Source organism: Xyrauchen texanus, chromosome 22, assembly GCF_025860055.1.
Source record: "Xyrauchen texanus isolate HMW12.3.18 chromosome 22, RBS_HiC_50CHRs, whole genome shotgun sequence".
In the NCBI taxonomy this organism is placed as follows: Eukaryota; Metazoa; Chordata; class Actinopteri; order Cypriniformes; family Catostomidae; genus Xyrauchen; species Xyrauchen texanus.
Window position 1 is genome coordinate 11,515,985 of NC_068297.1, and position 24,796 is coordinate 11,540,780.

At 35.7% G+C, this 24,796-nt stretch overlaps 2 protein-coding genes across 5 annotated transcripts in view; one reads left to right on the forward strand and one right to left on the reverse strand.

The window, feature by feature from the left end:
• Nucleotides 1–1,347: 1,347 nt before the first annotated feature.
• Nucleotides 1,348–11,053, reverse strand: LOC127662228 (receptor expression-enhancing protein 3-like). Of its 2 annotated transcripts, none has more exons than XM_052153333.1 (8): nt 10,728–11,053; nt 8,924–8,996; nt 6,942–7,018; nt 5,717–5,837; nt 4,965–5,078; nt 3,794–3,929; nt 3,261–3,382; nt 1,348–3,176 (listed from the first exon to the last, which is right to left on the reverse strand). In XM_052153333.1, the coding sequence occupies exons 1-8, from the start codon at nt 10,820–10,822 to the stop codon at nt 3,102–3,104; spliced, it is 813 nt and encodes a 270-aa protein (XP_052009293.1). In that variant the 5' UTR covers nt 10,823–11,053; the 3' UTR covers nt 1,348–3,101. The 2 variants fall into 2 exon arrangements, with proteins under 2 accessions (XP_052009293.1, XP_052009294.1); XM_052153334.1 differs by having other exon boundaries at nt 1,350–3,176; nt 3,261–3,379.
• An 81-nt stretch (nt 11,054–11,134) lies between these two features.
• The window catches only part of LOC127662224 (regulator of G-protein signaling 7-like), a 67,433-nt gene continuing 53,771 nt past the window's right edge, over nt 11,135–24,796 (forward strand). Inside the window, exons 1-2 of one of the 3 annotated variants that reach the window (XM_052153327.1) lie at nt 11,135–11,235; nt 14,168–14,276. In XM_052153327.1, coding sequence (XP_052009287.1) covers nt 14,199–14,276 — 78 coding nt within the window. In that variant the 5' untranslated portion in view covers nt 11,135–11,235; nt 14,168–14,198. Of the gene's footprint in view, nt 11,236–13,309; nt 13,457–13,673; nt 13,788–14,167; nt 14,277–24,796 lie in introns of those variants that run through there. The other 2 variants (XM_052153326.1, XM_052153328.1) reach the window with 2 other exon arrangements.

A 24,796-nucleotide genomic window follows, 5' to 3' on the forward strand; every position in this document is an offset into this window, starting at 1 on the left:
GAAAACAATGTATTAGAAAATCATACAAATTTGTTCAATATAAAAATAATATATTATATACAGCTCTAGAAAACTTAAGAGACCACTCCAAATGATCTGTGTCTCTGGATTTACTATTTGTAGGTATGCATTTGAGAATTATGCAAAGAAAACAAGTTCATATACATTTTTAGACAACATAATATTCATTTTTTTTTTTTTTACTTAGGAAGTGTTTAGAAATCAGTATTTGGTGGAATAACCCTGATTTTTAATCACAGCTTTCATGTGCTCTTCCAGTCTTTCACATTGCTGTTGGGTGACTTTATGCCACTCCTGGTGCGAAAATTCAAGCAGGAATTCAACAGACATTGAAATGGAATAGCTGCCATACATGTAGAGATGCTGATTCGAGAAAACTTTGGAGAGGTCTCAGTCCCATTCAGCATATGATGTGACTTGCGATTTCTTACGAGTCGTCCATTAGAGACAACCTCGCAACAGCACCAGCTTTGTGCCCAACAACACGATTTTTCTGCCCATGGCATGTGTAGTTTACAGTGAGTAGTATATTTCTTTTTAACAATGAACATCAAAGTACATTTTTAATTAATTCTCATTACCCATTTCTTAAACATAAAAATAAAAACTTAAAAATTAGCTGTTTTTACCACGGAGACATTCCACGGGTATATTTTTTGATATCTGTAAATGTATTTCAACATGTTACAATTGGTAGTACCGATATCTGGAAATGGATGACAGATTTCAATCATTTGGAGTGTAAATAATGATATGTAAAAGTACTTTCTTACTAGTAACAATTGCATTACAGATATCAGAAATTAAAAATTGTCACTAGTGAAAATTGAGTATCTGATATCAAAAATTTGCATTTCACAAGTAGAAATTACATTCTTGATATCAAAAGTTAGATTTTTACTAGTAAGAAAATAATTGTTGATATGTGAAATTGGACTTGAAACTAGTAAGAAACCACATTTTTATATCAATAATTGCATTTTGAATAGGGAGTGAATGACATCGGTGTAAAACGTTACTAGTGAAAATTAAATTATAGATATAATAAAATGTTTTTTACTAGTTGAAATTCCATTTTTGAAATCAAGAATGTGATTTTTCATTTTTTTAATATAATGAATTCACAAGTTTTTGCTAGTGGAAATTTTATTTTTGATATCAGCAATTGGCATTTCCACTAGAGAAAATTATGTACTTGATATCAAGAAATAGAATTTTAACTAGTGAAAATCGATTTGTTGATATCAACAATTCATATCCAGCAAATGTATACAAGCTAAAATGGCTTGCCATACTGTTTTGGAAGCAAGAGAAATAACAGAACTTGACTGCCCCATGTGGACAATAAAAAAATAAAATAAAACAAAAGCAGCATCACTGGGATGAAGAACAAGATGTCATTCTCCAATTCTAATGAATTAGTGAGGTACATAGCTGCATAGAGCATTTAAATTAATAATAAACAGTCTTTCAGACCTGAAGAAGAGTTAAGTTTAGGCTAAATCATGAAGATGTGTCAAAGTACTCGAAAGTACTTCCTAACCTAGTGCATTTAAAGATGATATTTTTAAGGATCTGCATACATGTTTTCAAGAAGACTTTTTAAACTTTATTCTTGATTTAAGGCCAAGGGTTTAACACATTCAAGGCAAATTTTGGTCACAAACCTGCAAATATATCCTCTCATCGACATGTTTTCACAATTGCACAAACATACATCTATGACTCCCAACTGCTCAGAGATTTTTCCAACACACAAACAAGAGTGAAAAACAGTTAAAAACAAACATATTCAAAAAATTGCCACTGTTTACACATGAACAAACCACGTTTCAAGCGATAGTTCACCCAAAAAAGAAAATTCTATAAATCTCCACCTTTGACCAGCCCCAACCAGTAGGTGGCAATATGCATGAAGAATGTGAATTGGAGATTTATTGTAAAAAAGGAATATTGATCTTTTCTTTTTCTTTACCCACACTTATCATATCAAATCTAAAGACTTTGATTTTAACACTGGGGTTTTAACAAAGTGAGTAAATGATTGGAGAATTTTTTTTTTTTTTGGGTGAACCATCCATTTAACTTCTGTCAACCTACATCGGACCCACCCTCCCACAGTGCAGTGCAGTTGGAGTGTTTGGTCAAATGTTACATTATTAAGTGCATTACTTTATTAAAATTAGAAAAGGCAGTAACAAAACTAGCATGATATTTGAAAATACTGTTAAAATCAAATAAACACTTATAAATTCAAGACAGTTTTACATTCAAATACAAGTTAAGCAACATTAAAAAAAAAAGTAGTAGTAAACATTAAGAAGCACTCTCTTAGTGATAGCATGTCAAGCAAAGTCAGTTTTTTGGAAGTGTTGAAGCTTTACAAATTCAATGACACTTGTACTTCTCCAGACAGTTGTTCCATTTCATTAGTGAACACAAGCTGAAAGGGACACACTACAGAAACCCTGACCTCAACACCTGCCCTTGTAGATGGAGAGCGAGAACACCAGAGATCCCTGTGCTACAGTGAAACTCACTCTGTGTTATAAGAGATGTCTCTATAAAGGCAGGTTTAGGTCAAGTTAAAACAGATCAGACACCATCTGATCCATTTTAAAATGACACTTTGCAAAGAAAGCACCAAAAGAAATAAAACAAATATTTAATATAGGTCTATAAGCTTTTAAAGGATGCCCAGAAAACAGCATGGACCTTTCTGTACTGGTGCTTTTGTCTGTACAAATAATGCAGGATGCAAGGGTCTCATTTCAACAGGGACAAACACTGACAGTTTAAACCTGCATTTTGTTTTTCTTGCTTGTATTGTATTATTCATAATTTGTAAGTCATATTGAAGATAAAAGTCCTTGTGTTTGCTGTTAGTGTATGTAGTTCATTTTGTAGCTATAGTTGTAATCAACAGTGTTAAGTGTTGCTTTAAAACTGTATTCGCTTGCAGAAATGCAAGACTAAAGTTTACGAAATGTTTGGGAACTTGAGAAGTTTTAAACTATGGTTTAAACTGTAGTTAGCTGTTGGTTTGATGCTGATCCCCGTTTTAGGATTGTAGTGGACAATCAATGATGGTCAAATGTGGATGGTGTTATTAATGGTCTTCTTCTAGGTTTCAGCTTCAAAGATCCATATCGAGGCTTTAAAAAAAACAATAAACCATTAATTTTCACAGTTAGTCTTGAGAGAAACTCAAGCTATGGGTTGCAAAAATACACACACACCTCTTTGCGGGCTGCTTTGGCACGAGAGATTTTCACACTCTGAGATCTGCGTAGACCCTTCTGCACTGATGCTTCATCTTCTGAGAATACTCCATCTGTTTCCTCCTCATGCCCCTCCCCTTCTTGTTTATATGGTTGTATTGGAGCAGATGCACAGAGGAAGAAATAAAGATCTCAAACATGAGGAAATGCACCTTAAAAACACCACTGCATGAATATGCAACCTGAACATCTACTACTTTAAGGATAACATGAAAATCAGACTTGTTATTGATTTGCATTTCTGTCAAATCTACCACTTTAGTTTCTATATCCCTTTACTGTCAAAACACGTTTTAATCCCTCTTCAACCACTAGAGGGAGACATGACAATAATTTACTGATGAGGGATCATTTGCTCCAATTCATCTGTCCATGAGGTCTTAAAATGCCTCTTTTGACTCTGTTTTGGAACTTTAGTAGGTTTAATTTGGATAAATCAATTCGTTGTAAGTAGTATAATCAGCAATGATGTGATAATCGCATAAACTCACCAGAACAAACAGAGCTAGGGTTAGCAGACAGTATGGCCCTTCGGCTGGGGTTGGATATTTCCGATTGGTCAGAGGGGATCTGTGTAAGGTCAGGAATACTGAAACTCCTCAGGCGTTCACTGATGGCACCCTGTCCCTGTGACATGAGTCAAGTGATCAGCTGATCTACACTGACATCACTATCATATATTGTCCATTGAAGGAACCCTTGAAGAATCAAAACCTTGTAAAGTAATGTATAAATCAACATCTGAGGCATAATGTCAATTAAATAAAAATAATAATAATCTCATCCCTTGTTTTTATACATACATATATATCTCACTGTTTCAGCAAGGCACTAACAATGGAAGTGTATGGGGCGAGTTCATAAACGTATAAATACACCCCGTTTCAAAATTAATGCCGCAAGATGTAAACATTGAACTTGAAACATTCCTTTAATATATGTAACCTTTGTAAGAACAGTGGAGGGCAAGGTGACAGAGCACAAGGAATTCTTAATTTAAACAGAGTTGAAAGTCATTTTATGTATTAATGCATAACACAATACCTTCTCTGTTTACATAGAATCAAAGCTGTTAACTGACAATATAAGCTTTGTTAGGTTATGTGCCCCTCTAGTGGAGTCTGGAATATCACAATTAGGAGTTCCAAGCACATAAATGGACCATGCAAAGTCATATTAAAGAGTGGGAAATTCAGAATTCTAGATGATACATGAGTTTCCAAGTTGGGGTGTTGCAAGGAGCGTTGACATGAAAGATGATGAAAAGCAATGATTTTGCTAAATTACTTCTGTAATTTATTTCACGAATATTAATTTGTTATATATGACGGTCAACTCACCCTTCATGGTTTGTTTTAAGCAAATTAATTAAATGTTTGATACCATGCATTAATAAATCATATATGTTGTTTATAAGTGATGCTGGTTTATTCACCGGTAAAACAGAAAAAGAGCTATTGCTGGATTAATTGTTTAAGGTTGGCTTATTCCGTATTTTGTTTCCCACATTCATTTGTGACATGTCGTAGTAACGGATGCCAGACTTGGAGGTATGAGCTTTCCAGGTGCACTCGAATGCAGCATTGCCTCACGTGCCAAGCTTCAAAGACGAGTATGAACAGTGTAAGAGTGTATTAATGTGTATGTGGGTGTGTGTGATACCTTCACAGCAGCGGAGACAGCAGCAGTAGCCGCGATAGTGAGACCCTGACGACCGAAATTCACCATGGTCTCATAACTCCTCTCTTTGGTCTGGACTATATAATCATCAATCTCCTGAAAACCAAAATATGTGTAAAACAGTCAAACAAATCTAAACTTAAATTCTTCTTTAAAAGTGTAATATTTTATAAAGTTATATTTTAGATTATGCTGTGCTGACACCTAGTGGCAAAAATGCATCATGTGAGAGCAAATGTTTGGTTGCTGATGCAAATGTAGAAATGTTCTATTCGCAGACAGCCATAATTAATTTATTCCACAAATGTAATTGTCCAATTACAGGGGATTATCAAGATAAAGTGAGTAATATTCAGCAGGACCAATGGTCACATCTCTGTAGCACTTACGGTATGAATGTGCACCTAGCTCTATTTAGGATAAAGCAGCTTTCTGTGCATATGACAAGTGTCATCATTTTCAATATATTATTCAAAAAAAACTTTGCATTTTTTGTTTTAAAAGTTTATCAATCAAATAAATAAATACTGAGCGCACCTGTAACCAATTAAGAATCAAGACTTCTGAATAACCCGATACATCTGCTATTTATCTTCTAACATCATTTATGTAATCATTGATTATTTAATCCTCCTGAAATTATCTGTACTTTCACAATACATTCCAGCATGGCTATGCCTTTCCCAGGACACCTGGTGATGTAAATTGCCATGCTATCGTTTTTGGGTCATTACCTTCTCCTTGGATGCCAGCATAGGGTGCAGGAACTTCCTGTAGATTAGACTGGCTCCTCTGGTGTAGGGGGTGAGCAACCAGATGACAAAGGCAACTTTAAGTTCATAGTAAAGCGGGAACCTGGAAAATATTTTAGTGCAATCAATTAGGGAAAGGCATTTTCGAGTAATTTTGTAGTCGAGTACTCAAACCCACAAAAAAGTAGTAATCGATGCCACATGTGCAAATCTTAGATTTAGTTTTATTCATAAACGTTTACAAGAACGGTTTCAAAATAAGATAGCAGCAAATTATGCTATTCTTTGGGGTGGAAATTAAATGTACAATATGCATTAATAAAAATGGAAAACAAAACAAATATTAAAAAATAACAGAAAAAACATTTGAACTCATCTGGAGCTTACATAGAAACCAATAATGACGCCATGAGAGTAATGCACATACATAAACTCTACATAAACTCTACAGAGAGTCCACATAAAGGCTATAACATGTTTATAATTTCACATGCTATTATTCAGAAAAACAAGCGGTGAAAGTTTTCTTTTCTAAAATGCGCTCTGCCGGTGTTCAGAGATTTAATGCACAGACATACACATAGTATTACAAGTATTGCCACAGTTTGATTTCAAAAGCAGATATGCCATTATATCTTCTTCTCCCATCCAACACCTCAATAACACACATCCACAGCACCCCCTATCAAAAGGACTCAAAAGTGTCAAATGTTTAAAGGAAAATGTATTTACGATGTTCGAGTAGTGTTTTCAATACCCCAGTAGCCGGTGCAGAACGAGCACTCGATTACTCGAATTACTCATGCACATCCCTCCCATCACTGTCAGAATGGTGGGACGACGGAAGAGAGGAAGAAAGAGTTTGAGCAAGAGTTGAGGATTGTTGATCTAATTTAGGACAACCTGAGCCAGTAAAGAGGTTGAGCTGATCTTTTTTGGAAATGTTAAGAAACAAATGTAATGCACTGGAATTGAACCTAACAGACTGGTTCCTCTAAGTGGCCTGAGGAAAACAAATCAAGCTCAAAATCAGCAGCAACGGATAAAAGGCCTTTATGTTCACCACAATGGCTAAACAAAGAAAAGCCACAGATACAAAAGAGATGAATGGCAAATTGTTAATAAAACCACTTGATTCACATTTACTCCATGCAATCCAATGGCAAGTATTATTTTGTCCAGACAATTACAGTATGTGTGTATTTACCATGCCATAGAAAGGTCAGTGATGGTCTCCACCACTGTGTAAAGAGCAAACACGATCCAGTACATCATCCATCGAACCTGTCAAAACCACAAACACAACGTTCATAGGAAGTATATAGGGGAAAGCAGAGAGACACTTACGAAAAATGTGCCTTTTTAATTTTGGTAATGTTGTCTATTTTGTATATTTTTTTGGAAATGTATTATGGCAATACCATGGTATTCTCTGAAGTACCTTAGAGTAGCATGTAAATATCATGATATATAAATATAGCAATCACTCTATGTACTATACAATATATCAAAGTACCGTGGTACAATATTACAGTCGAATACCATCACTGTACCAGGGTACAGCCACAGTAAGGGGAGAGATGGACGTATTCAGAAGATACCAGAAAGCAGGCACACACTGTAGAAGAACAGTATTAAAAGGATAGTTCACCCAAAAATTCTCTCATGATTTACTCAGCCTCCTGGCATCCCAAATGTGCATGAGTTTCTTTCGCAGAACACAAATAAAGATTTTTAGAAGAATATCTCAGCTCTGTAGGTCCATACAATGCAACTAAATGCGTGCCACATTTTTGAAGCTCCAGAATCCAAATAAAGGCATCATAAAAGTAATCCATAAGACTCCAGTGGTTAAATCCATGTGTTTAGACATGATATGATAGGTGTGGGTGAGAAACAGAACACACACAATAATCTCCAAAAAGAGAAGGAGAAAGTGAAAGTGAAGGAAAAATGACTTAAATATTGATCTGTTTCTCACCCACACCTATTATATCGCTTCAGAAGATATGGATTTAACCACCAGAGTCATCTGGAGTACTTTTATGTTGCCCTTTGGACCTACAGAGCTGACATATTCTTCTAAATATCTTAATTTGTGTTCTTCAGAAGACAAAAAGTATATACAATGGTATGAGGTGGGAGTAAATGATGAAAGAATTTTCATTTTTGGGTGAACTAACCCTTTAAGTTGCTAAAAAACCCAAGCTTTGGTTACTGGTCAGCTATTCAGTGTAACCTGAAAAACATTCCAGCTGTTAAACACAATCTTAAAGGGGCAGTTCACCCAAAAACTGAAAACTCTGTCATCATTTATCACCAGCATGTTGTTCCAAACTTAAGGCATGCTTTCTTCCTTGGAACAAAAAAGGAGATGCTAGGCAGAATGTCAATCTCAGTCACCATTCACTTTCCTTGAATGGAAACAAGATGCAACAAAAGTGAATGGTGACCGAGGCTAACATTCTAACCTGACATTTCCTTTAGTGTTCCACAGAAGATATTTTTTATTGGGTGAGCAATCCCTTTAATATAAATATAAAAAGACATTAACAGGGTTCGTACAGATGCTTCAAAGTTAAAGGGGACCTATTATGCAAAATGCCCTTTTACATGGTGTTTGAACATAAATGTGTGTTGGCAGTGTGGGTACACAACCACCCTATAATGATAAAACCCAGTCCTTTTTTAAAAAAAAATCCCCATTAATCATAAGCACTGTCTGAGAACAAGCCGTTCGCATATTCAGTACAAAGTGACGTCACTTTGTGCACACCCTGCCCATGACTGTTGACGATTTTGTTACAATTGTGATTAATTGTGCATCCCCTAATCTGACGAATTAGTAGAACAGTAGATGAATGATTATTTACAAAACCAAATTCCGATAAAGTTGGGACAGTATGGAAAATGCTATTAAAAACAAAACAGAGTGATTTGTAAATGATATTCACCCTGTGCTATGTTGAAAGTATTACAATACATTATTTGATGTTTTACCTTGCCACAACTAATATATATATATATATATATATATATATATATATATAAAAACTTCAAATAATGTGTTATTCTAGTGCTTTCAATATAGCTCAGGGTGAATAGATTTGACAAATAACACATTTTTGTTTTTATTAGCATTTTCCAGTTATGTGTGCACATGGAGTGGGCAAAGAAATGTTTACTTACATATTCTTTGACATTCTTGGATTTGACAGCTTTAAAGGATTTGTATGCAGGATACAGTGTTCCAAACACAAGTCTGTCAGAAAACACACACATTTTAATATATCATTTCCCTGTTATAGGCAGACACATAACTATGAGTAAGCCAGTTGGCACAGACACAATATTTGCATAATTTTGTATACTTAGTATATTGAAGGCCCACTGAAATGGTGAATCCAGCATTTCCAGCCAAATATTAAAAAATTAAACAAAATGTGAAAATTGATCATTCAAAATGAAATTGTGCCAGTGAGATTTAAAGCGTTTTTTCACAAAGGTGCTGAATTCCTCACTTTAGTGCATACACAAAGGAACACCCCAGCCTTCACTGTAACTGCTCTCTCTTTTCCTTAACCATGTTTTTTCGAGTAGCTATGGGAACGACAGCACTGCCTGATACCGTCTAAAGTTATGTGCACTCATGGGTGTATGTGGATGGATGTTGGATGGATTCCATTTATTGCGTAACCGTTTCTCCACTCTAGAACATCTACCATACAAAGCAAAATAAAAGCTGAAGTAAAGAGCACGGGTCATCTTTTAACTTTTAAACAATTAAACTGTCATTGTAATTTAACAACTTCAGCATCGCTGGCTGATCAATACAGTCTGAGCAAAGTCATCATTTCTAAACAGAGCCTTGCTATTACTACTAACCAGAAGAAAGTGTTTAAATGTCGACTGCTGTGAGAACACATTAGAGTCACAATGGTTTAGTCATGCATTTCCTATTACGCTGTTCACAGGGCAAACATGTGTGAGAGAGAAAAAGAATATAGAGACAGCGAGACACATCTCTAAAATGAGGCCTTGTTTGCCAGCAGCAAATTATTTATTAAGTTAACCTGCAATAAGAACAAAAGAGAGTAAAGCATTTAAAAAGATCTTTAGACTGTAACATGCCATAGCCTACAACACACAGATGTATTTCTATTCAACCAGTGACCCTTATCTCTAACTGTGTCACAGTACACTAAAGATAACCAAGCAAACAGCAACTTGAAAACAGAGGCACAAAATGTGCTTTACCATGCTGACATTTTCCTCAAAGAGACAGACACACCTAACATTAAAGTCCTGCAGGAAAACAGCATGTTCCTCTTTGGCAGACAGAGGACTCCAGACAAAATACATGATGCATTTCCTGAGGCACTACATTACATCAATAATACATAATTTAGGTTGTTTCTGAATAGTTTGTCCTTATTGTGAAGTTTGATGATTTTTGAATGTATAATTGTGATGCAGCAGTGATTTGGTGAGGGGCCGTTCACAGTGAACTATTTATTGTGCTAATAAATAAATAAAAATTACATTTTGTACACAGAATCCGGGTGTCTTGACTCTCGAGACGTTCTGTTATGAAGTTGACGTTCTTTTAAGTGACACGATGTTTAAAAACGCGGTACTTCTGCGCGAGACGCGACACAACGGCCAAAGACGTCCGTTTAGCGCATGCTTACATAGAAAAACAATGGAACTCTAGACGGACTCAAAATACGACTTTGATGTGAACGGCCCCTTACAGCGTTATTATGGTACGGTCGAAACTTTTTTTTTAAATATGTTTTAAAGAATGGCGAGTTGCTTTCCATTCTTAGTAGACAGCACACAATCTATAATAAATATATATAAAAACCAAGTAATCCAGTTAAAATACAATAATGTACTGTGAAGGTGCAGATACGAACTAAATGCGCAGTCAGCAGTTTACTAACGTATAAAAGTTCGGAAACAAAGCCAATCCTGTTTATTAAATACTTACACGATAACCCTAGATATAATCCACGACACCATCGTCAAACCTGTTGCACTTAAAAGTTCGCTGCAAAGCTGTTCAGACTGATAAACTACATACATAAATTATAGCTAATAAATAACAACTTCTAGTAGTTCACTTCTCCAACTGGTAAAACTCATTAACCGAGTTCTTGTTTTTAACACCTGCTTCCTGATGTCCACAATTCTCCAAGATAACATCGTTGTGTGACAGATAATCACTCTTTAAACTTGTTGTCTTTCGTCTACATGGTGTCCTGTTGTTTTAAAAATGTATCTATTGTTTTCCTCTTCTCGCGTCCTTTTCGGACGAAGTCGCTTTTAATTGACGGCTCATCTGGCCATTGATTGGACAGAGCTGCTTGTTTGTCCCGCCTTTCGCGTTCACTGATTGGACCACTGCTGCAATGCCAAACAGGGTTATAGGGCGGAGCAGTTTCACGCTGCACACTTTCACTGTTTGAAGAGGATAAAAATGACTGAATTTGAGAAAGGTAATTTAGAAAGGTTTTCAACTTGTGTGTCAAGAGGTTCTGAATGCTATTCTGTAGATATTTTTACATCTCTAGGATGCATTCAGGTCAATTTGGCCAATTTTATATTTGAATTGACTCCAAGACCCTTAAAAGGGTAGTTCACCTAAAAATAATACTTCTGCAAACATTTACACACTCTCATGTTGTTCCAAACCTGTATGACGTTCTTTCTTGTGTTGAACATAAAAGGAGATTATTATGAGGCAGAATGTTAGCCACAGTCACCATTCATTTTCATTTCATTTTGCGTTCCACTAAAGAAAGCCTCATGAGGGTGAGTAATATGTGCCCTTCAAGTGGAGTTGGAAATATCATAATTATGAGTTCCAAGCACATGAATGTTCCAGCGAAGTTGTACTCATGTGTGGAAAACAAGCAATTCTAGATGATACCTGAGTTGCCAAGATGTGACATTGGATAAGGGTGTGCAGACAGGAACGATGATGGAAACCAATGATTTTGCAAATATTTCAACTTCTATATTTGTTAAATATGACAGTGAACTATGACTCACCCTTTGCGGTTTGTTTTAAGCAAATTAATTAATAATTTGTGAGACACCATGTATTAACAAATTGTAAATGTTTTGTACAAGTGATTCACTAATGTTTATTTACTGGCACAACAGAAACATTTGCCATCATTCATTATGTATTTGTTTAAGTTTGGCTTCTATTTTGTTTCCCTCTTGAATGTGTGAAATGTCGAAGTAACAAATGCCCGACTCGATGGAGGCTTCCCAGGTCCACTTGAAGGCAGCAATAGACCCTTTTCACAGACTGTGACAACGTGTTTTAATATTTGCAATTTTGTAACAATTTAGTGTAAATCTATAACATTATACTTTGTATTATATTTCTCTGTAATTAGTTTTAAAAAATGATTTATCACAGATGCAATGAGGTTCTAATCCAGCAGCTGAGAGAGTAACAGTAAATTTGCCATCTTCTCTCTTCCAATTGTCATAATCCATAGCTCTCTATTTTTTAAAATCATTTGGATAGTTGTGGAAATGTATTAGTGCTGTTTTTCTTTTGATATTGAGCAAATGTGTTAGTAAAAATTGTATTTTTCTTGTTCTCCCATTCAACACTATTAAAGTTTACCCTGCAATGGTTTACTTATGCATTCCAAAACCAGGAAGTGTGAAAATGCTCCATTATGACTGAATTTTATTTTTTTAGGTGAACTATCCCTTTAACTCCATAATCTGTTCTTGACTAGTCATTGGTCCTGAAGGAAATCATCACACACTGACAAACTTAGATTTGAATGTTTGCAATGATGTCTGTTAATTATATAATTCAATTGTAACTATACAATTAATATCCTCCTCCACCTGAATGAAATTTTACAGTTTATCCCATGTTAACAGATTTTCTGTTGTAGGTTGGCTCTATATGCTCTCATGTGGATTTGTACAATGTGCATTAAGTTGTTAAAATACACATAGAGTGGAGTGGCTAAATGGTTTATGGTGACTTTGAAAAATAAGGACAAAAGTTCAATTGATTGGCGCATAGGAAGTTTAAAATTAAAGTTAAAAATCGTCACATTTTGGACAAATAGTATTCTGAGATTATATTCAGAATAAATGAATAGATTTCATTAGAACCACAATTGTACAGAGTGGTTATCTGATTTACCGTAGACTTTGTCATTTTGAACCAGTCTTGAACCATTTTCTGCTGACCTCTCTCATCAACAATGCACTTTATTTTATTTTTTTAGTGCACTAACCTATTTTGTCATACACAGATTTTGTTTTGGTACAGGTTACCACCACTGTACATATACTGAAAAAAAAGACTTACAAGACTTAATAATAATAATAATAATAATAATACATAGTTTAATGGTGATGACGGGAAAAAACACATTATTTAAAATGAAAAATCCCAGCAATAATATATATATTTTTAAATAAAATAAATAAATTCTCCTCTTTCGTGAAGGCTCCAGGATTGGTTCAAGGTTGGATGCGCGTGCCCTTGTCGCTGGCGCGTGCCCCGTCTTTCGGCAGAATCTCTGCGCGCGATAACGCGTCAAAAGCAACCAAAGGATCTCTAATATTTCCCAAAAATTATTCGTCTGATAGCTGACAAATTGCACTGGAGCTTGATCCTTTCTGGGATCGAGAAAGGGATTCATATATTGGGGGAGACGGGGCGTTTTTGAGGTGAGAGTGAAAACAAGTGATGCGCCCTGTTTGTCTTGTGCATTTTACTGGTGATGCCTGGTTTCTGGGGCACTCGTGCAAGGGCTGCAGTTCCGGCAGAGGAGCTGTCTGTGGTTCTGAAAGGATCGGGTGTCTGTGCAAGACTGTACAGTTTTGGTTAAACGTAAACTCGCCTTTTGCTTCCTTTACTAGAGGACTGAGACAAGATAAGACTGTGAATCAACCATAACGTAACATAAAGCTATCGCGTGCATGACAAGGTGGCGTAAAGGTGGAACTGTGTTTGCATTTAATTGTCTGTCCCACCAATCCAACATAAACCGAGAACCAGGTCTGTCTATGACTAATTGTGCCTATGTTTTACTGTCATGAGATTTACATGGTTTACTTAGCAATCTGTTCATAAGGAATTTCTTACTCATTTTAACCTTGGGAGAGAAATGCAACAGCTAAAACGATTTTAAGAAAGCCAAATTTGGTTCTATATTCAAATGATACCCATGCATTTTGACATTCACATAGACTTACTTGGTCAAGCATGGTTGGATTTACAGATGACATAAGGTGGAAGAAAAAAATGCCAGTAGAAATTAACTTCTACAGTTTTGCAAATGGATGCATTTATTTGTGTTCAGTAATGTATCATACAGGTTTGGTTATTGCAAACAGGTGTATTGTCCTTTGTTTGAGTGACCTGTTTCTCTCTATCAGGTTTATAGATCTACTGGAGAAGTTTTGAACCATGGCGAAGAACAACAGCCTCCATCCAAACAGCAATGGAGAGACTGACGACTCCCCGAACATGTTAGTTTACAGAAAGGTAGGACTATATGGTCACCTGAAAATGTTCTAAAGAGTTTATTCTTTATAACTTGTATGGTCTAAAGAGACATACAAGTTTAGTTGTGATGATTGGTTTCTGTTATGGTTACATGGTTGCTGTCGTCTTGATATAATGAATAATTTGATGAACTTTCTGTGTGCAGTTTTGGGTAAATGAATGTCTGAAATCTATAGAAGTTGTATGCAGAATGGGGGTTGTTGGCACAATGGAGCCTGCTTTTAAATAGCTTTTCAGCTAAATTAGTTAAGAGTTATCCCAACAGCCACTAAATGTGAAATGTGATCATATTAGAATATTAGGCAGATCAAATCACATACATTTTCCTTATTTATGTCAATTTGAAAGATAATAGGTCTATTTGAAAATAAACTGCAAGAGAAAACCTTTGATGTCTTTTGAAATTGTGAAAACTAGGCAATTTCTTGTGGGTTTCAATGTCGGGCATTACCACGTGGAGCAATAGTGCTCAGAAAAATATTGTGCATTGGCCATTGAATTTTTTTCTCTCTCTCATACTCTCACTCTCATTCCTCTACTCTTTTCCTCTTTTACTTACAGTATGTTTACTGATTTGCTCATCACTGCTTGAGTCAAATTCATTTGTGTTGCTGATTGAGAACTAAAGTCTATTGTGATAGTGGAGGGAACATTACCATTCGTCCTATGGTGACTCAGAGAGGAAACATGAATTTTTCAAGAAGCCATTATCACATTATTCAAAGACTTGTGTGGCAAATTACAGTTTCAATCATGGTCAGTCTTTGTGTCATTAATTATGGCCTTCTTAAATGAGGTCTGATGATGAATCAGAAATCAGAGTGACTCCCTGTGATGGTTTCATCATTTCATTTCATTTCATTTATGCCCAGCATACATATTGATGATTAAAATGACTTTTAAAGTTGGAGTGAATTGCCATTTGCCACCAATTTTACTTTTGGAATGTGTAAAAGGATAGTCACTGAGAAAAAAAAAACCTTGGGCGAGACTTGATTTTTATTGGTATTGGTTGGATCATGAAAAGAGAGTGTCACGTTTCAGAATTCAACACGACCTGAATGCCTAAATAAGCAATTGTTTAAGATTATCTAGTAGTCCACACCTCTTAAGTGATGTCAGAGGGAAAGGATAGTCATTTCAAGGTATGAGCAAGTTATAACATTTTAGATAGAGGTTACGAAGATCTAAAATATTAATAAATGTTTCTTCTTCTTTGGAATAGCATGCACCGACAAATGCATAAAGAATGTAAATAGGTTTATTATTATTATTATTATTTCATTGTGTTTTTGCCTTTTTTAGTTAGAAAATGTGAGAACTAACAGGAAAGTGCACTTGGAGGGAGAAAGAAGGGGAACAGAATAGAATCATGACCCAGACCGGATTTGAACCTTGGTCCCCGTGATCACAACATATCTTTATACTAACACACTACCTGTGCATCTGCTCTGACATAAATAACTTTTAATGTTGATTTTAATGGAGAACCCACAAACCAAAATTTGAATGGGAACTTAGGAGTTGTAACGCAATCTCCAGTGTTATTACAGCAAGTATGTCCTGTGTCCTGCACAAGCTTGACACCTCTTCTCTCCTGAGTATTTTCAATTTCAATCTGTTCTCTCTGGTGCAGCTGAAATATGTTGTCAGAACATGCCAGTTAAATATAGTTTATAGATAGTGAATTGCTCTTCAATCAGAGGCTCCTTCAGGACTCTTTTTTTCCTTCCTTCTTTCAATTCATTTCCTTCACCCTTCAGTTGATTTTTTACATTTCCTCCATGCTAGTTCAGTCCTATTAGGAGTTCTGTGCCTTGGTGATGCAGGCAGGAGAAGCTCTCTGTGACTGCAGTTAGAGATACTGTGACTTTTCCCTCCAAATCACAAGACATTAACCCATGCAATACAGAACTAATAACTATTGGCCAGTCCATTATCACAGACCTGTCTAACAGATCTGAAAGTGCTGAATGATTTATGGGGGCTCTTGGGCAGAACGAACCAGTACGGTTCCTTTCAAATGCCATTTATTTTGACTGACTGAATCAACCATGTTACAGAAGTACTTGTTAATTGTTAGATCAGGTAGAAATAGATCCTTAAGGTAACAACTGCAGGTTTCCATAAACAATTGAACACTTACATTAATACATTAGCAAATAAAACTCAAATGAAAACAGCACTTATGCTGCAGGTTTTGATCCAAAGCACTTCAAATAAAGCAGAGAGTTTACATTAATGTATGTGTGTTCTGTTAACTCTGGAGTGTGGTGCATACAGTTGTCCTTATTTAGTGTGAACAGATGGAATATTTAGGCTTGGTTGTCCACCCATGAGTATGTATTTCTTTGGTGAAGAAAAGGGGAGATATAATGAGGAATTTATAGTAAATTGGCTTGGAAATGTTAAAAGTGCACTGTGTGACCAATAATGGTCATCAGTAATCAAGCACAGGATGCAGTGAAAATAGTTGCAGGAAAGCTGTGTGAGTGTAATTCTCAGTTTTCTACTTGAATAATTCCTCAGTTTAATACAGTAATCTATACATTGAAAGATGCCAAGTAATATATTGGTTTCCAAAGATACATTGGCTGATTTGGCAAATTTTCAATCCTCATCACATTCATTGTTTGCAGTTTTTGAGTCATCATCTAAGAAGAATGGGGCACAATATGACCTGTCAACAACACAAATATTAAAAAAGTCATAGGAGCTAAACTTGAGCCTTGTGGGACTTCTTTTTACTCCTCCAAATCAGAAAGGGGAATGATTGTGTTGTTCATTTTTATTGATTCCAATTGTTATGTTATTTGATGAACAGTGAATTAGTACTGAATGCTGGGGGGGAAATTTTCATTTTTCATTTAAAGTTTTTGCTTTCGTACATCTTCATATCATCTTCCCGCTCAGCGTCTAACATAACAGCTTAATAAAATATAGATCCTACTATGTAGATGATGACAGATTTACCTCCCTAGGTGTTTCATAGCGAAGACCTGTACTTTCTTTAGCAGTGCTGCTGTGTTATTCCTGTGAGGATGAGAAAAATTGAGATACAGTAGATTGAGAAATAGACACACACAAACACACACACACACACACACACACACACACACAGATAGAAAGAGAGAGATAGATAGATAGAGAAAGAGAGAGAGAGAGATAGATAGATAGATAGAGAGAGAGAGAGAGAGAGAGAGAGAGAGAGAGAGAGAGAGAGAGAATACTAAATGAGTTAGTGTACCTGGTGTCTGTTACATTACATTCAGAGGTGATGGAGAAGGATGAGTCACATGTATCTGCGAAATAAAGCATTTGGCTTGATAGCTATGCAGTTTTACATGGGAAGTTTCCTCACCCCTTAAGTCTGTACTCCATATTTAAACTGTAAAACAATTACTTTTGAAAGTTGATAATTTTCTGTTTATCCAGTTGTCCATTGATCATCAGCTAACTGTGCAAATTTAGAACTTAATGAACCTTTTCAAAAACCCTAACCTCAAGAATTCAACTTTTGACTTTTGACTTTTGAAGTAACCGTGTTTGTTCAGGAGAGGTTCTCAAACATAATTACAGCTGGTGGACGTTAAATGGGTGGTAATGGGTTAAATTAGGGTTGCCCTGATACCATAATCATATCTTACAATACTATACCAGCTAATCTATCACGATACCAAGTAGTATCATGATATCACACGACAGTGTGTTAATTTTTTACACAGTTTGTCATAGCAAAGGTGGTTCTTAGAAATTCCACTTGTTGCTTCGGAAGTTGTGAAAATAACTAATGGATGAACAGGCAGAAGGTTCAAATGGACTACCTTGTTACCTACTACATTCTTTGTTTGATGTAAAAAAATAAATAAAATAATATATAAATATATATATATATATATATATATATATATATATATATATATATATATATATATATAATCTTCGCAGCATCAAAACAGCCAGTTACATTTCTGTGATTATTTGAATGTTGGTACCATAAAAATAAAGATATTGTAATTTTTAAAAGACTGTTTTGAGCAGCTGTTTCATTATTATACTCACCACAGCCTCCTGGTAAACAGCAGAGCAAATGCAGATTATACACACACCAGTTTGATCGCATGCCTCAGGGATGTGATCCAATCATAAGTGTGAACTTTGCAAAGTTACCACCACCATGCATTTGTAATTGGAAAAAAAATAAACAGGTGCAGAGTTCGGTTTTTCAGAGAAGTGGTAAATCTGTAAATGTGCCACTAACATGTGTGTATTCTGCAGAGACAGTGGGATGTGTTTAATAAGGTCGCTGGTGCTTCCCCCTTTTGCTTGAAATCTCTGTAGACATTCACAGCAGATGAGTTTTCCCAGTCTCATCAGCCAAATCCCAAAATAATTCCAAATCACACTGTGAATTGTGTTGTGTAAAAAGCTTCTCACTCTCCAAAGTTTTACTTAAATCCATATTATCCATTGTGAGACCGCCAAATTAACATGCTTGCTCAGATGTTGATGTTTGAAGCATGGGAAAACCACTCATTGAAATACAAACAATACCATATAAGGGGCAAATTCTAAACAGCATTTTGCTCTCATTAAAGGGCACTGTGTGAAGAGGACACAACTCGAAAAGACTACAATTTTAATGTTATTGCAGACATAGGTTTAATTTAAATGAATGACTACCGCACATACAATATAATTTGCATAAAATATTTTATATTCATCAAATAAATGTCATCTTAAATTTCACTCAAGTCTGCAATTTTTCCTGATAGAACTACCGTATTAACAGTACTACCATTTAAAAAACACTGTGGCACCGGCAGTATTTTAGTACTTACGTTGAGGAACTGACTGGAGCCATATCTGGGGAATAATATCATAGAGACTTGGGGATGGTCTATTTTGACTTGTACAAATATGCAACCAACTAGCAACATCCTAGTTACCAATCAGAACACCCTAGCAACCCTAAAGCATTGTGCAAACAATCACTCAGAACACTCTGGCAACCAGACACAACACTTATTCACAGTTTTCCTGACCAACCATGGCGGCGCCATGATGATTCTGATTTCCGCTGGACTGTTTTCAGGTTTTGGTCTCCATAAGAAGCAATGTAAAATGATTCCCTAAATGAGCGATCCAGACAGAGAACATCAACCATTTTAAGATTGGTTGGTGTAAACATGAGTTCAGACTCAACTTGTGTAGCTGTTGGCTGTCAAAACTCAAAGTAGTAAATTATATCATGTAACTAACCTCGGGCCATCACTTCATGTCATTTACTCTTTAAACTTTAACTGGTGAGGCACTTTCAAAACACGGTCATCGCAACTCACTGCAGCACTCTGGAGCCACATGTTTTTTAAAAAAGTAATTATTTAGCAATTTTCACAAATTTATTACACTAAACGTCACAGTATCCTCTTAAAACATACGCAGATGTGAGTGAAAACAGTGGAGACTGGAAAGGTGGAAATCATTGTAGTGAGTTTTGCACAGGCAAGCACCTTTCAAATTGTCTTCAGAAAATGTAAACATCTAGAAGAGCTTAGTCTGTTTGGAGTGATTGCTTCAATCTTCAGGGAATATCTGAGTGTCTAATGACTCTCTGGGGCTTTAGCAGTTCATTATGAGTAAATGAAGAAACAAAACTCTTTACTAGAGCAGTTGTTACCTTAACATTTCTTCCTGACCTAATCCATAAAAATTGTGGTAACACTTTCCAATAAGGTTAAATAATTATATAATTGAATTTACTGAAATGAAACCAGGTAAAGAGACAAAAAAATGTGCACAGAGATGTATACACTAATACATAAAAAAATATTGGGACTGGCACGTACAAACTCATAAATGTATACATGCCCTCACACGTGCATGCATTTTCATGCCTATTGAGGTATTCCTAAGGCACAACTACAGTTGTTTATAGCCTGAGGGCTGCACAAATCCTAAGAATTAGACGAAGCTCAGAGAATGCAGTTCTCTTTTGGAGGAGGTTTAGACTTTTTCTTTCTCACACCATGAGCTATCACACTGTGCCGAAAATGCTCAGTCACACAAACTGCCGCTGGTGAATATCAAGCCTCTTTCAGCTGATGGATACACCAATCTGTTCCAACACAACCATATTCGCTTCTGCCTTCTTCTAATGCATAATTCATGTGCAGACCAGCATGCCTCTTTTTTATCATGTTGTACATACTATTTTGAGTGACTACAGCCCACTGTCTTGGCCAAAAACAGCAGCTCAAATTTTTATGTGGGCTTCGCAAGAGAAACATAGTTGACTCAATCGTGTTTTGAATGCCTCTTGTCTGTTCACGTCCTTCTCTTCTCAGTTTGAGGAACAACACATCCTTCATTGGTTGTCCATGACCCTGAGTGGGGTTGCCATCGGTGACAGACTATTATGACTCATCGTATGCTATCTTAACACTCTCAGTATGCCCATCTTCTGACTGTTACGTCAGTGTGGTTTTGAGAGTGGTAACATATGTGCTATTAGCGGGGGTTGTTGTAGGGAATGAGATGGAAATGTCTCTCAGTTGAATTTTTAGACCAAAATGCATGCTGCGTGATTGATACTGAGGTGGATATGCATTAAATCATCTTCTCTTATTATCACGCTTTACTTCATATGTCCATTTGACTGTTCTGGTTCTTTTTTGATGCTGTACGCACTTGACGTGTGTGCGCATGTTTGACATAATCATGTGAAGGTCTGCCTCCCTTCCCAGATCCATGCGTAGATACACACTGTAGGGGCATGCATATAGGTACATCAGATTCTTCCTATTTTACAACTAGTTATGTTTTATTGTTTTACAACATGAGATCCATTCGATTACCTTAGTCAGTGTAGATGTTATATTTAATTTGAATTGAATGAAAACTAAGCTGTGAGAAAATGAAGTACAGTTTTTTATGTCATGCAGGACAGTGTGTTGACCTAGAGTGGTGACCTAGAACCTTACAAGACGGGACAACATTGAATGGAACAACGTGATTTTATTAGTATTCATAGATATTTGTACATAGAGTACGGTTCAAGCTCACATACGTTTAAGGTTTGGATTGACAATTATCTTCACAATACCAATGTATGGGTGGCTAAAATGTAAACACTTTTATGTATGTATAAATTTAGAGATGTACATACAGTTTACACATTCTTTGAGGCTTATCTTTTGTATTTTGTTTCTATAATGAGATTATTTAAATATGTTTAACACCATATCATGCAACTCTTCCAAAGTTACTGGCAATTGTATATCCAATATTGTATACTGTATATTGGCAAATGTAAAAATGTTACTTCTCTAAAGGTTCACATATGGGTTAACTATACCTACCAAAGGCAACATGCACAACTTTGCAGCACTCTTTAAACAGCGCTCAAAACACTTGACATGTAATTAGTCTTTCCACTTGCTTTGGTCATCATGTTAGTGATCTTGGAAGTGTATAGATCTTTCTCTTTCATTGATTACACAAATCTATGTTGCTTGTAATGAATTGTTTTGGTTGTGTGTATTGGATGCTAATAAAGGTCATAGTTGTCTGAGAGTGTACTAGTAGCACTGTCAAGGACAGGTTGTAGGTCTGACCTCATAAACTATCCATGTCATATTGACAAGTGTCAAACAGAAGACTTCAATAGCCATATATGAGCATTTGCTTCTTAACAGAGAGTAAATCAAATGCGCATGTCAGTCAATTAATTCGGGAGTGTTATTGTTGCACTCAAGAGGCAAATGGACATTTGTTTATTTCACTGGATTTATGACAGCTTGATCGAAGTGAAAATGTTACCCTGGAAATTACCAGACTCAAAGGGCAAAGCTTGCATCTTTGGTAGATTTCCTTTACGTTTAGATGAAAGGGTGTTCGCAACGTGATTATATAACAGATAGTTCCGCTCCTTTAATCTCATTAAACAAGTGGTGTTTGTAAAGTGGTGATATTTAGTATAACAGAACTGTTATACACTCTGGTTTTTTTTGTGTTTGCGAACAATATCAACATATTGCTTAAGTGAAACAGGATATTTGACATGAAAAAAATGTATACTGGGATTTGATTTTATCCATTGGGAATTGGATGTATTTGTGACAACTGATCTAATTGAAAATTACGTTGTTTCAAGAGTGGAGCAAATTCTAACTCATAAAAAATTCTGAAAACTTTTTTCCAACAAATCTACCAAATCAAATCAAAATATCAATACAAGCAGGAATGTGTTTTAAGAATTAAATAGGATCACAACTTCAATGTTCTGGTAAGGTTGTATTTTTCTAGTAGTTTCATAAAATATGTCTTAATATAAGTCTAACTCTATGCTATTATCTACTTGTGTTCATTTTTTATATTTGTTTACTCGTTATTGATATTTAAGTTTTGGTCTGCAAAGTCCTTGAATATTGCAAAGGGCTTCATAAATCATAAATGAAACAGATCTAGGGAAATAATATCCTCTTACAGCTTTTATATTCACTAGCCATTTCATTATGTAAGAAATATGCATGTAAACAAATAAGCCCAGTGACCCATTGCTTTAACCCTTTTTACTACATGTAATTGGGTTCAATTAAGCATTGCTTTAATGGATATGCTTCTCTGTTATTATAACATGACAAGAGATTTACTTTAATGTGTACTTTGTATGATATGTTTATTGTGACACACACACACACACACACACACACACACACACATACACAGATGCTTGAAAGGATATCTCTATATGCGATGTAAAGTGGTCCCTAAAGTTTTATTTAATTTGTATAAGAGGGCTTTTCGCCAATGCAGAAAATCTAAATTACAGTCTTAGAAAGTCAGACACACTAACACTCAAGTGATCTTGTTGTGATGTGAGTGTTGATGGTTGAAAAGGTGACCGTCCTACCATGGAACACAAAAAAAGCAAACTTAAATTTTTAAATTTAAATTCACCAAAACTAAATAGCAAATAAATCAAATAAGATACTGTAAGACACTGTATGCACTGGTAATTTTCTTAGGGGTTTTCCAGTTAACATTATGTTAAGTGGTGCATATGACACTCTTATTTTCTCATGCTTAAGATCAGAATTGTTAAATAACAAACAGTTTTTTTCACCATTTGAAAACAAGGTGTACTTTGCAACCTCATTGGCCAGCTCGTCTTGAAAACGCATGTACTGTAAACGAGTGCTATGACATTTAAACATTTGGGTAGGACTTGCGTGTAGTTTTGTCACATTGTTCTAGACACTTGAGGTTAGCTTTAATGTTAGCGTCCTCTCAGCCTTGTCGGCAAACATACTGCTGTTCTCTACTAATGCAGCATCTAGTCAACAAATTAATAATTATAATAATATGACAATGTGTACTGTATACATACCTTTTCATTATTGATGTTTTAAATCTGCATCCGAGGTGTTCCATGCAGAATGTAGTCTCACATGTCAAAACAAACACCACAAGGCATCAGTGAAGTGCCTCTAGAGGCTGTTCTCATACTGCATAGCAACAGTGGACCCTTCACAGCCACTCCAGAACCAGACGCAATGGGGATAATCTATCGGTGTGGATTTTTGCCGATAACCGATAGTTCAAGAAATCTGTTATCAGTGCCGATTAATCAGCAAAACTGATATATTGGTTGACCTCTATTGAAAACAGTATTGCATATTAATTAATTATACATTGCAATTTAGCGAAGCCAAAATACAATATCCACTCATGTGGATGCGGGGTCGCACAAGGTTAAAGTCAAAATGATGAAGATGATGTAAAGAAATAGACACAATGTATCCACTAGCCTTGTTCTTCATCGTTTCCTACCTCTTTGATCCATCTCTCCACACTCTTTCCTATTTCCTTGGATTTCATCCCTTCCCTGGAATTATGTTTTTTTTTCCATCATCTCCTCACTTCAAATTCCTAACTTCATCTCTCTCTCTCTCTCTCTCTCTCTCTCTCTCTCTCTCTCTCTCTCTCGTTTCCTTCATGTGTCACTGTATTCTCTTGCACATACTGAGATCCTGCCTGTGATCACCTCTTTCTGTGTTGCCAGTATGAAAAAACTCAAAAAGCTGAGTTGACAGGATATTGGTATTAGTTAGAAACAGTAACGTTGCTACTAGGTAGCTAAAGTGCATGCTACACATTATTTGTGTGGTATTGTGTGACATAAGAGACATTATACAGATGAGACAGGCCATTCGTTTACATCAGAATGGGAAAATTTTAAATGCTAAATATAGTCCTGCCCAAAAGTTAAAAGAACCAATCGCATTTTTGATAGAAGCATTGTAACGCCAGAACTCTTATAGTCAAAGGATTCAATTACCTGTTTGTTTACTTGAAAACATGCATGTGCATTAGCTTAATCAGCCTGTGAAAATAACCTTTTTTTGCAGGATTTGAGATACACAAGCTAACTTTATGATGACATTGAGGTCAGATTTTATTGCTGAATTAAGATATTTTAGTATGATTGACCAACA

What these genes read in the sequence shown, in the direction of transcription:
- LOC127662228 (XM_052153333.1), bottom strand. Translation starts at nt 10,822, where the DNA reads ATGTATGTAGTTTATCAGTCTGAACAGCTTTGCAGCGAACTTTTAAGT. An exon ending in CCAAGAATGTCAAAGAATAT is followed by an intron (nt 7,019 to 8,923) that starts GTAAGTAAACAT and finishes TGGTTTTGACAG; the next exon opens with GTTCGATGGATGATGTACTG. An exon ending in CCAAAGCAGCCCGCAAAGAG is followed by an intron (nt 3,177 to 3,260) that starts GTGTGTGTGTAT and finishes TTTTTTTTAAAG; the next exon opens with CCTCGATATGGATCTTTGAA.